We start from the raw sequence: 12,578 nt of genomic DNA, 5'->3' as shown, positions 1-12,578 counted from the left end.
ATGGTGGCTAACGGTGACAAGCCCCAAATTTGAGTCACTGGAGACAGTCATTTCCAAGAGATGAAGGACTTCGGAAGGCCTGGTGGGGTTTCAAGTGGTAGAAACCTGGTCTAGTTAAGAATGTGGAGGGACTCTGGGGTCAGGGTACTAAATGTGTGGATGTTGAAGTCACCAGAAATAATGGCAAAGAGTAAAATTGACTAAGTTAGACTTGGGCAAGAAGGGACCCTGCCCTTTCTTTTTTTTTTCCTGCACTGCAGAGCTTGTGGGATCTTAGTTCCCCAGCCAGGGATTGAATGCAGGCCCTTGGCAATGAAAGCTTGGAGTCCTAACCACTGGACCGCCAAGGAATTCGCGACCCTGCCCTTTAGAGGACCTGACTCTGGCTCTCTTCTGCTGCACTCCTCCCCATGGGAAGTCCATGGAGCCAAGGGGTCATGCTCACTGGAACCTGTGCTCCTAGACCCAGCTCTGGGTACCAGGGCTCTGGGATTCCCTGTTCAAATGGCCAAGCCTGCTTCCAGGGCTTCTTTCCAGGCTTCTTTTCTGGGTCTGTTTTCCTGGGGGCACATGATGCCACAGTTTTGCACACTTTAGGCCTGAGCAATGGCCAAAGGGCATCTCTTGCGGAGGGTAGAGGGATGTGAATAGAGCTTTGGGGGTGAGTGGGGTGGAGCCAGGACAGGGAAGAGAAGGGGAACAAAAAGTGGGCTGGGGGCTGGCTTCCATCCTTCTTTGCACGGTCACATTCTGAAGCAGAAGTCCAAGAAGTCAAGAAATTTAAATTCAAACCCAGACTTCCAGGTTGTAAAGGAAGCACATTTGTCAATATCAAAGGTTAGAAGATATTTTGAGTTTGTAAGCTTGATTTATAACTTTAAAATTTTAGATATGTGACATGTAGAAATCTATTTGGGATCTTGCCCTCACACATTAGGAATCAGCAGGTTATAAGGATCTTCATGCTGTGAGCCTTGACACCCATAACACGTTTGGGGTGATAACTTGTTTTATTGTCTGTCTACTCTGATAGATATGAAGTTGTGTGGAGGCAGGATACCAGGCTGCCTTGTTTACAAATATATCCCAGTGTTAGTACGACTAGCCCATGGTAAGTGCTCACTAAATATGTCTAAAATTCTAAAATGGTAACTTACATGATTGGTGATAGCAAGTGGGTGAAGAGAAGAGGTACAAAGGGGTAAAATAATCTGAAAAGAGAAGTTCTTGTTAAATTGTAATGGAGATTGAGCAACAGTCTGGAAGTTTCTCTTCAGTCAGTCAGGAGGAGTGGCAAACATGCAACTTCTATCGCCTTAAGAACTAGAGTTGAAGTAATCTATTTATTCATTCTAACCTTTAGGTGTTTTTTCTCCCCATCAACTGAGTGTTTGGACCAGGATCACACAATGTGAGGGCCTGGAGTTCTTAAGTGACTGATACCCTAAAGTCCAGTAAAAAATATAAATCGACATTTAAAAATGAAGAAAAAAGAACCCAGCTTTTTGTTTTCCCTTGAAAAATGGGACCTTTGTCAAGACCGGCCCACGGTCCAATATGGCAACAATGGTCTGAAGCCTTTAAATGAGCCTGTGTTTATCAACAAGCCACCACCCACCACTCACAAAAGTGGCCCAGACATAGCCAGGGCAGCAAAGGCCTCTTAATTCATGACCCCTGGACCTCGGGCTCTCTAAGTCCCCTTTGCTTTGAAAGAATATCTTCTTCAATCTCTTCATGGTTATATTTCTCCCAACCTTTGAATGACCTCAGTGTCATTTGAACTGTAATAAGATCACTTGTATCTGCCAGAGATTCTGAAACTAAATTATTTCACGTACATTCAGAGAAGCCCACCTGCTCCAGAAAGCAACTATTAGCGTTATGGATCCAATTTCCCGTGATCATTCCTACGATGACCCTAAAAGGAGATGCTAGACTGGAGAGTCTGCGGATCAGGGCTTGACTACTTCCTGAAGGCTGAGAAGATTATGTGTGGTGGCAGAACGGAGGTATTGAGGGTACATAAATGCAGGAACTGCCAGAGTGGAGGCTGCAGAACGGGGCTTGGGAGGATGATGAAGAAACAGACCCTAGAGCGCTAATCTGTTCAGGTATTTATTGATTATTCACGACGTGCCAGGCACTGTATTAACCGAGGGTTTCAGCAGTAGACCTACCAATGTCCCTACTTTAACTGAGCTAATTCCGATGAAGTAAGCCAGGTAACACACACACATAAACACATATATCACATACATACATATGTACATGTCAGGTGGAAATAAATGCTAATTATAAAACCAAAGCAGAGCAAGGGAACAGCGAATGAGGGTGGCTGCTATTTCAGGAGACTCCCCCCACCCCACCACCCCCACCCCCACCTCGACCCAAAGAAGCAAGGGAACAAAGCACGAACCATGGATTCGTTTCTAATTTTCTAGGCTACGGGGAGAGAGGTGCGCCTCCCAGGAAGCCCCGCCCCCTCCCTGTCAATGGGGCGCAAAGTACCAACTCCGGGGAAGCTCCTCCCACCCCGCCCCGCCCAGAGGCGGCCTTGGGGGCGGAGCCTCGCGCACAGGCGCTCAAAGCGCAGCGCGCAGAAAGCCGCGCGCTTAGGGTTCCCGACATTCTCCTGGTTCGGGAGAGTTATCCCCGCCGAAGAATGGCATGCTGGGAACCGTAGTTTCCTGCCGCAGCTCCGTGTCTCGGGGGCAGTAAAAGCGGGTAAGTCTGGCTCCATTGCTGGCGCATGACTTGCAGCTCTGAGGGGTTGTGGGGAGTCCTTGCTGGGGGGCGGGCGTTGGCGGGGGTCATCCCGAGAACCATCGGCACATCCAGCCGGCTAGCATCCAGGCCGGAGGCCGCCTGCGTCACGTGACTCAAGGCTCTCCAGGCGCCCGCGGTTCCTCAGCGCTGTTCCCGCCCCGCCCCTCCCGTCTGTCCGCCTGAGCCTCCCCCGGCGCTGCTGCCACCTCGCGCTCGGAGGCGTCACGGAACGTGCTCTCCTCTCCCCCTCCCCCTCCCTTCCCTCCGGCCCTCCCCCACCTCCCCCTCCCGCGCCGAGACTCGCCGCCGCAGCCGCCGGAGTAGCCGCCGCCGGAGCAGCGCGCAGCCATGGCCGAGAACCCCGGCTTAGAGAACCACCGCATCAAGAGCTTTAAGAATAAGGGCCGAGATGTAGAGGTGAGTGTGCTTCCGCGGCTGGGGCCCGCCCGGCTCGCCCGCCTGGCCGCGCCGGCCCCGAGGCGGCAGGGAGGGGCGGGGGGCCGGCGCCGGGCTGGTTCTTGCCGGCTCGCGGTGGGTCGGAGTTGGCCGCCGCCTCTCGTCATCGCGGCTAGGGGCTGGGCGGAGCGGGCGGCGGGACGCGGGCCGGGCTGCAGCCGCCCCTCGGAGCTGCCGGCGCAGAGACCTGGAAATACCGGGGTTTTCGGCCCCGTCACGCGGGCGCGGCCTGCTGTCGGCGAGGAAGAGGTGTGGAGCTGAGGCGGGGTCCGCGGGCCGGGGCCTCGCGGGCCGGGGATGCTGCCGCCCGGATCTGTCGACCGCCCCACCGAGGGGGCGGCCGCGGCTCACGCCCGCTCCCCATGCAGCCTTCCGCCCGGCGCAGCCCCCTCAGTGCCTCCCGCGCTGCCGCACATGGAGCCTCGACTCTGCCGGTCCCCGCGCCTACCTTCTGCGAGCCGGGCCCAGGCGGGCGGTGGCGGCCCGCAGAGGGGGGTGGGGACCAGCCGGGTAACTGACTTGTCGGAGGGTGGTGGATGGGGGAGGGTAGGATGCGCCAGGACCGTTTTCTAATATTCCGGTGCGGTTCTCTGGAGCAGTCGTGCTGAGCTTTTCCAGCTCATACTCTCCTTACTGCTGGCATTTGGAGCAAGCTGAAGGTGGACAATAGTTTACCATCTATTGTGTGGAGGCTTTGGAAGAGACGTTGTTCCGATCTCCGCGCACAGGACCTGTTTTCTGAGCCTTTTCTTATAGTGGGGGTGTGCATAGGGTGATCATTTCTTTGACACGTTTTACTGAAATAAATTGGATACGTACGTTCATACGGCCTTGTATATATTTCTTGCTCCAAACTGGTAGAATTTCCAGATGATTGCAAAACTGTAAACATTCATCGTGGTCACTCTGTTGCTACTCTGCGTGTTGCCATTGTCTCATTAAGGTGACATTAGCAGGTACTGTTTGCAAACTCGGCTTATCCAGGCAGCGCTAGAGGTCTCTCTGCAGCTACCAAAAGCAGTGTAGTTTAATGCACAAACTTCACTGGGACTCTCACCTCTGGATATGTTAGGGGGAAAGTGTTTCAAGTCCACAGCCTCCTCTTCTAATACTAGGTGACATGATTTGCAGTTTTGTCATTCTTGCTAAGGGGCCATTGTGACTAAGAAGTGTGCATTTTATCCTGTCCTAAAGAGAGAAGGTGGTGAGGGAAAATAATGCCAGTCAGCGTTCTGTTTTGTAGAAAAATAGAGAAAACACAGGCCATTTTTTGGAGCTATAAAATTACATACCAATTAGGAAATATTATGGAATTCCCATTTGATTGAGACAAATAAAGTTCATCTATCTCTGTCCTGGTCGTGGTTAAATTTCTTTTGTGAGAAATATTGATACTTATAAGCAAAAGTGAAACCTAGGAATAGCAACAAGAAATTTTGTAACTGCCTCTTGTTTTTGGTCCACTTGATGATAGGAGTTAAGTTTGAATTTTGCCCATCAGTATTTGTTCTTGAAGCTAACCCCTATTATAAAACAAAAGTTAATGTAGTTTGAAAAAATACCTGTATTGTTTGTACAGAAGAACTAATTAACAGTCTTTCCTCTCTTGGATACTGGTACAAGTTTTTGTCTTATTTTTTGCCCCTATTGTTTCTGGCAGCTCAGTGATACATAGTAAGGACTTCTGCACATAATAGGCACACAGTAAATATCTGCTGACAATCAGAATGTAACCAGTGCCTTCTGGATGCATGCTTGCTAAGCCTTTCAGCCTGAAAATATTGGTGACATTACAATTCCCAGGATTCAGGAGGGTAACTAAGGCATGAAATAGCAGACATTCAAATGGTAGTTCCATGTGTCAGACACTATACTAAGAGCTTCATGATACCTCTTTTAATCCTGTGACAACTTTATGAGCTAGGTTTAGCATTATCCACACTTTACAGGAGGAAAGTACTTTAGATGAGGAAACTCAAGACTGTGTGTACAGCCTGCACAAGGTCATGGAGTGGGTATGAGCATTCATTCATTAATTGTCTATTGGGTATCTAACATTGTTCAGTCTGTACTTCAAGGAGTTTACCTTTACAGTTCTGTAGGAGTGTAGGAAAGTAAACTGATAATTACAATGCAATACATCAGTAAGTGTATTCTGAGAATGTGTGAGAAAATTCTGACTTGGAGCTGAGCAGTCAAGGGAGATGTTCTGGTTGATTCCTAGTGGATGAATGGGAGTGAGCTGATCCTGGATGAAAGAAAGTTGGTCTGGGAGAGGGAGAGAGCAAGGAAGGGGCATTCCAGACATCAGGGAGTGGTAATTGAAGAGTCCTGAGAATGTAGGACTCTTCAGTTACTGCTGTAGTAGGACTGCTGAGAGAGAGGGATGCTAGAAATGTGACTAAAGGATGAACTGGGATCAAATCTGATCAAGTGACTTTATTGTAGAATTTGGTATAACTGAGACTAGACACCATATCTAGTTTAGTCTTACCCATTTTAGAAACTATATTACACTAGAAACTTATGTTGCAGCTTAGCTCTGTGACTAAATAGCAGTGATTATCAGGCTATTTCAAAAACAGTGAGATGTACTTTGATGAGATAGCATTCCTACTTTTTCACACATAGGATAGATAAAAGATATTATAAATTATATAGCCAGCTGATACACAAATAAGATGCTAGGTGCAAGAATAAAATACATATTTTCTAAAGAAAATAAAAGTGTGGGGTTACGCTAGGGAATTGTGAGTAGGGAGAGGGTTCAGGAAGAAAGTAGTTTCATAGTCATTCAGTTGGGAATAGCTTCATAGAAGAAAGGTTGGTGAATTTTATAGAAAGTATGGACTAAACTTGAACAGGGCACGTGAGAAATTAGTGAATAAAGATCCAGGTGAAAAAGAAGAGATTAGATTAAGGAGTGAAGAGATGAGACTTCCAGGTGGCTTGTGGTGGTCTGAGAATATTTTTGTGGTAAAGAGTTGCTTGGAAACTTCTTGATATAGAGATCTGAAGGAATTTATTCTAGAGTAGAGTTAGGAGGTGTAGCATGATTACAGGAATGGAAAAGAGGTGACTGGCAGTAATATCTAGAATTAATTCTGGAGGAATGGTACTGTTATCCCGTATGTAAGGAGGAATTTTCCCCAAAATTGAGATCGGGGATGGTCCTAACATGGAATGAGGATTTGAACCTCCTCCTCTTCCCTTGTTCTCTTCCTCTTCTGTGTGAAGCTCACAGGAGAGAAAAGGGATAACGCTTATCCTGAGGTTTATAGATGGAGGTAGGGGAGGGAGTAATTATCATGGACAGCAGTTCAAGGCTTGGGTAGGGTGAATGGATTTTGTAGCTACAACTAGGAAATACATAGTTCCATTTAGTAAATACTTAAAAATCAAACATGCAGGTAACTGCCATTCAGGTCAAGTTTTTCTTGCTCTTGTACACTTCAAAGATATGACATGACATTTTCATCAGTGACAACTAATAATTATTTGAAAATTCTTAACACTTACTGAATGTTTACAGTCAACCTGTACCAAGTACTTTATATGGATTATTTATCTAGTCTTCACAGTCCTATAAAGTATGTATGTATTATTATCCACAAATACTTCCAAGGAAACTTGAAGCCTGCGGTTCTGAACTTACTAGCCCCAAGTCCTAGGTGGTTTAAGTGGCAGAGCCTAGACTTAAAGTGCAGCAGCATGACACTAAAGCCAGAACTCGTGCTCACTGTGCTTTACTGTCTCTTCACTGAGTGGAGCCTAAGACTTGGCTTGTATGGATGCACATCTGAAGGTTAATTAATGGGGAAAATATTTAATAAATCTTGACTATATCAGGGAAATTCCTATTTTGATATAAAACCTTGCAAATAAAAACTTTTTTCATCCTATTTATCATTTGATTTATTTACCTTCTATTTTTTCACTTTTGCAAAGTTTACTTATTAGTAAGAAGCCAGTTCATTGGTTTCACTGAAAAATAAGAACCCATATCTTTGGCCTTAACACTTAAACTTTAGGCTTCAATTTCTAATACTAGGGATAAATAAATATCTTCTCATTTGTAAATTCATCTAGCACTACCAAACTTGCTTCTCTCTCTGGAACCTTTGTTGGTAAGAAATACTACCTAACTCTTCAAGCTTCAAACCTTATCCTTGACTTTGACTCCCTTCTTCCCTTCCTTCACTTTTCTGTGTTAGTCATCTGATGAGCCCTCATATTTTTACCTTTGTTACCAACCTTACCACCCTGCCCTAGTTTAGGCCCCTATCACTGTCTCCTATACAGATGTGATAGTGCACCTGGTTTCCCTGTATCTTCCCTCCCCAGTGAACTTATGGATTGATCTTTCTGAAACCTTTTTGTGTTACTTCCCTGGCAAGTCATCCCATTGCATTCAGGATAAAATTAAAGGTCCTTAGCATGCCTCACATAATTTCATAAAAAGGTCTGCCTTGGGCTTCCCTGGTGGCGCAGTGGTTGAGAGTCCGCCTGCCAATGCAGGAGACACGGGTTTGTACCCCGGTCCGGGAGGATCCCACATGCCGTGGAGCGGCTGGGCCCGTGAGTCATGGCCGCTGAGCCTGCGCGTCCGGAGCCTGTGCTCTGCAACGGGAGAGGCCACAACAGTGAGAGGCCCGCGTACAGCAAAAAAAAAAAAAAAAGTCTGCCTTTTCTGCCTCACCTACTGCTTTTCTTATATTTCCTATATATTTTCTATTGCTATCCATGATAAAGTACTTGAGATGGGGCTGTAACCAATACGTTTCCTTCCCATGCCTTTATATATGCTGTTCTCCTGAATGCCTTCTTTTGCTGTCTGTTTGGTGGGGCTCACTCTGGCAAACTCTTTCTTCTCTCATACTCCTTCATATATCTCTGGCACACCAAGATTGCAGTTCTGCCATACCATGTCATTATAGTTCAAAAAAACCTTCAGAGGCTTCCCTGGTGGCACAGTGGTTGAGAGTCCGCCTGCTGATGCAGGGGACACGGGTTCGTGCCCCGGTCTGGGAAGATCCCACATGCCGCGGAGCGGCTGGTCCCGTGAGCCATGGCCGCTGAGCCTGTGCACCCCGGAGCCTGTGCTCTGCAGCGGGAGGGGCCACAGCAGTGAGAGGCCCGCGTACCACACACACAAAAAAAAACCTTCAGAAATTCTCCACAGGGCCTTTCCTGACTAATAACATACTACAATCAGTCCCTATTTTTTCCCTTCTCTCTGTGTTTTTTTCTAAGTGAGTTTTCCTTTACCTCTTTGGGATAGGTTGCTGTGATGTACAACAAATTCTGTGTGTGTATTGCAACTGTTAAAGTATGTGGTCTGTCAAGAAGCCCACTCATGGTAGGGACCTTGGGTCATTTAGTGACCAGTATATAAAATTTAATAAATACTCTTTAAAAGAGACTAGATAATGTACTTGGGAGTGAAAGGTACAGTATTATTCTAAAATATTAATAATTTATTTTGTTATTGACTTTATGGCATCGATACCGTTGCCTACAACCCTCCTTTGACAATCTGTTCTGCTATAATGTATTTATGTAACATAAACTAATTCTTGCTTGAATGATAAAGAGGAATGATGTTAGTTCATGCAGAATTCATGTTGGTTGATATTTGATTTTTACCAGCACATTAACTATTTAGCCCTCCCAAGTAGCAGCAGTTGAACACAAGTAGTTGAAGTACAGAAACAGTTGAAAATAGCAAGCCCAGGAGTATGCCTCTTGGCTCCAATTAACCATATGTTCTGTCTTAAAGGTGCTTATTGCTCCAACTGTCTTGATATATTTCCCTCTTTCTTCCTAATTTTGCAGAACATGAAGTTTTTCAGGAATCTATACGTCATATAGCAGGTACACTTATAATTATCTTTTCTCAAATTCACTATCTGGACATATAATCTTTCCTGGTCCATCTGCCTCATTGATTACTCTTCTTTGGTTGGCTTTGCTGGCTCTTCTTTCTTCCCATTGATTATAGGCATGCCTTGGGATTCTGTCCACAACTCACTTCTCTATTGGCTTTTTCTTACCCACATTAGCAGTTCCCTTAGTTTTAACGGTCATTTCAGTGTGGGGAACATAAATCTGTTTTTCATCTGCTGGAAATTAATCACATGAGCATCACATCAGCTTCTCAAGCTCAAAGTGTTTAAAGCCTTTGTTTTTTCTTTTTTCTGTTTATGGCATCATCACTCTCACTGTGACCTGAACTTGAAATTTGAGAGGTTTCTTGGACTCCTTCCTCATCTTCCACATTCAGTCAGATGCCAGTCATGTAGCTTGAATCTCTGTGCTGTCTCTGGATTGGGGCCCTGCCTCTCTATTCCACTGCCTCCAGCCTACTTTCAGCCTTATTACTTATCACCTAGCAGTTTAAAAGTTGCCTCCAAAGTGGTGTTCTTCCTCCAGTTCATGAGATGTTTTAGTGAGCCTGATACCTGGTTATTTTTCAAGGTTCTGTGTCTGTCCCCCACCCCCCATCCCCACACCTTTAAGCTCTAGCAACACTGAACTTCTTATATGCTTATACATAATCTGGAATCTGGCCCTCCCCTGCTTGCCAATTCTGTTTCTATTCTCAGGGTTATCCTGCTGACTGGAATATCCTTCCCTGCCTCCTGTTGCCTGGTTAATTCCTACCCCTCTTAAATACTCACCTCTGGATTTAGCTCTTCTGAGAAATCTTTCTGAATCTCCCCTCACCCCCCCAGGTTGTTAGGAAACTTTCTTCCCTCACTGTGGTTAGATAATATATTTTTATTATGTTTTATCTGTTTCTCCTATATGTACCTCCATTACCTAGTTCTTAGTACAGTGGCAGAGCAAAATAAGCACTAAAATATTTCTTAAATAAGTACCTTCATTGTAAGTACCACCAGCACAATAATTTTCCTAAAATATGCTTTTTAACTGAAACTTCTACTCTTTCGGTGCCTTTTTGTTTTTTTTTTTTTTACTGCTTCCCAAATCAAGTCCAAACTTTTTATTATGATAGGTAAAATATTGGGAGATTAAGACACATTTATAGAGAAATAATTTTTAAAATTTTCTTATGTGTCAGTCATGACAATTAACTCCCGAAGACTTACATACTTCTCTAAAAAATAAGAGTGCATTCTTAAATAAATACCACATCACCCTGACACAATTAATCATTTCCTAATAATAGCTAATGTAATCTACATTTAAATTTCCCCAGTTGTCCTTTAACTTTTTTTTTAACTTTTGGTTGTTAGAACCATGATTACACAAGATCTGATCACATTTGGTTATGTTTCTTAAGTCTCCTTTAAGAGACTCCTCCCACCATGGTTTTTTTTTTAACATCTTTATTGGAGTATAATTGCTTTACATTGTTGTGTTAGTTTCTGCTGTATAACAAAGTGAATCAGCTATACATGTACATATATCCCCATATCCCCTCCCTCTTGCGTCTCCCTCCCACCCTCTCTATCACACCCCTCTAGGTGGTCACAATGCACCGAGCTGATCTCCCTGTGCTAGGCAGCTGCTTCCCACTAGCTATCTGTTTTACATTTGGTAGTGTATATATGTCCATGCCACTCTCTCACTTCGTCCCAGCTTACCCTTCCCCCTCCCCATATCCTCAAGTCCATTCTCTAGTAGGTCTGTGTCTTTATTCCCTACTTGCCCTTAGGTTCTTCATGACCTTTTTTTTTTCTTTTTCTTAGATTCCATATATATGTGTTAGCATACAGTATTTTTTTCTTTTTTGACTTCCTTCACTCTGTATGACAGACTCTAGGTCCATCCACCTCACTACAAGTAACTCAATTTCGTTTCTTTTTATGGCTGAGTAATATTCCATTGTATATATGTGCCACATCTTCTTTATCCATTCATCTGTCGATGGGCACCTAGGTTGCTTCCATGTCCTAGCTATTGTAAATAGTGCTGCAGTGAACATTGTGGTACATGACTCTTTGAATTATGGTTTTCTCAGGATACATGCCCAGTAGTGGGATTGCTGGGTCATATGGTAGTTCTGTTTTTAGTTTTTTAAGGAACCTCCCTGCTGTTCTCCATAGTGGCTGTATCAGTTTACATTCCCACCAAATGTGCAAGAGGGTTCCCTTTTTTCCACACCCTCTTCAGCATTTATTGTTTGTAGATTTTTTTTGGAATTTTATTTATTTTTTTATACAGCAGGTTCTTATTAGTTATCTATTTTATACATATTAGTGCATACATGGCAATCCCAATCTCCCAGTTCATCCCACCACCACCACCACCCCAATCCCTGCCACTTTCCCCCCTTGGTGTCCATACATTTGTTCTCTACACCTGTGTCTCTATTTCTGCCCTGCATACTGGTTCATCTGTACCATTTTCTAGGTTGTTTGTAGATTTTTTGATGATGGCCATTCTGACCGGTGTGGGGTGATTGTAGTTTTGATTTGCATTTCTCTAATGATAAGTGATGTTGAGCATCCTTTCATGTGTTTGTTGGCAATCTGTATATTTTCTTTGGAGAAATGTCTGTTTAGATTTTCTGCCCATTTTTGTATTGGGTTGTTTGTTTTTTTGATATTGAGCTGCATGAGCTGCTTGTATGTTTTGCAGATTAATCCTTTGTCGGTTGCTTTGTTTGCAAATATTTTCTCTCGTTCTGAGGGTTGTCTTTTCATCTTGTTTATGGTTTCCTTTGCTGTACAAAAGCTTTTAAGTTTCATTAGGTTCCATTTGTTTATTTTTGTTTTTATTTCCATTTCTCTAGGACCACCATGTTTTTTATTGTGGTAAAGTATACATAATATAAAATGTACCATTTTAACCTTTTAAGTGTACCATTCTGTGGCATTAAATACATGCACATCATTGTGTAACCATTCCCATTATCTGTCTCCAGAACTTTTTCATCTTCCCCAACTGAAACTCTGTCCCCATTAAACTAAGTACATTTCCACTCTCCCCAGCCCCTGGCAACCTCTTTTCTTTCTGTCCTTATGAATTTGACTCTTCTAGGAACATCACGTAAGTCGAATCATACAATGTTTCTCCTTTTGTGACTGACTTATTTCACTTAGCATAATATCTTCAAGGTTCATCCATGTTGCAGTGTGTGTCAAAATTTCCTTCCTTTTTATGACTGAATAATATTCCATTGTATGGATATACCACATTTTGCTTATCCATTTATCTGCTGATGGATCCTTGGGTTGCTTCCACCTTTCTGCTGTTTTTCCCCACCATTTAAAAAATGCTGTTAATTTGGTGAAGAAGAAATCAGGTCAGTTTCCTTATATACATATATATATATATATATATATATATATATATATATATATATATATGTATTTTTTTTTTTT

General features: G+C 43.9%; 1 protein-coding gene across 2 annotated transcripts in view; it reads left to right on the top strand.

Annotated features, from left to right (window-relative positions):
• The first annotated feature begins 2,666 nt into the window (after positions 1-2,666).
• Positions 2,667-12,578, top strand: part of KPNA3 (karyopherin subunit alpha 3) — a 92,071-nt gene continuing 82,159 nt past the window's right edge. The window contains exons 1-2 of one of the 2 annotated variants that reach the window (XM_029210092.1): positions 2,667-2,727; positions 3,082-3,186. In XM_029210092.1, coding sequence (XP_029065925.1) covers positions 3,118-3,186 — 69 coding nt within the window. In that variant the 5' untranslated portion in view covers positions 2,667-2,727; positions 3,082-3,117. Of the gene's footprint in view, positions 3,187-12,578 lie in introns of both variants that reach the window. The other variant, XM_029210090.1, reaches the window with a different exon arrangement.

This window comes from Monodon monoceros, unplaced genomic scaffold (assembly GCF_005190385.1).
Source record: "Monodon monoceros isolate NGI ecotype Baffin Bay Population unplaced genomic scaffold, NGI_Narwhal_1 Super_Scaffold_8, whole genome shotgun sequence".
Taxonomy (NCBI): domain Eukaryota; kingdom Metazoa; phylum Chordata; class Mammalia; order Artiodactyla; family Monodontidae; genus Monodon; species Monodon monoceros.
This window is presented reverse-complemented; position numbering and strand designations above follow the sequence as displayed.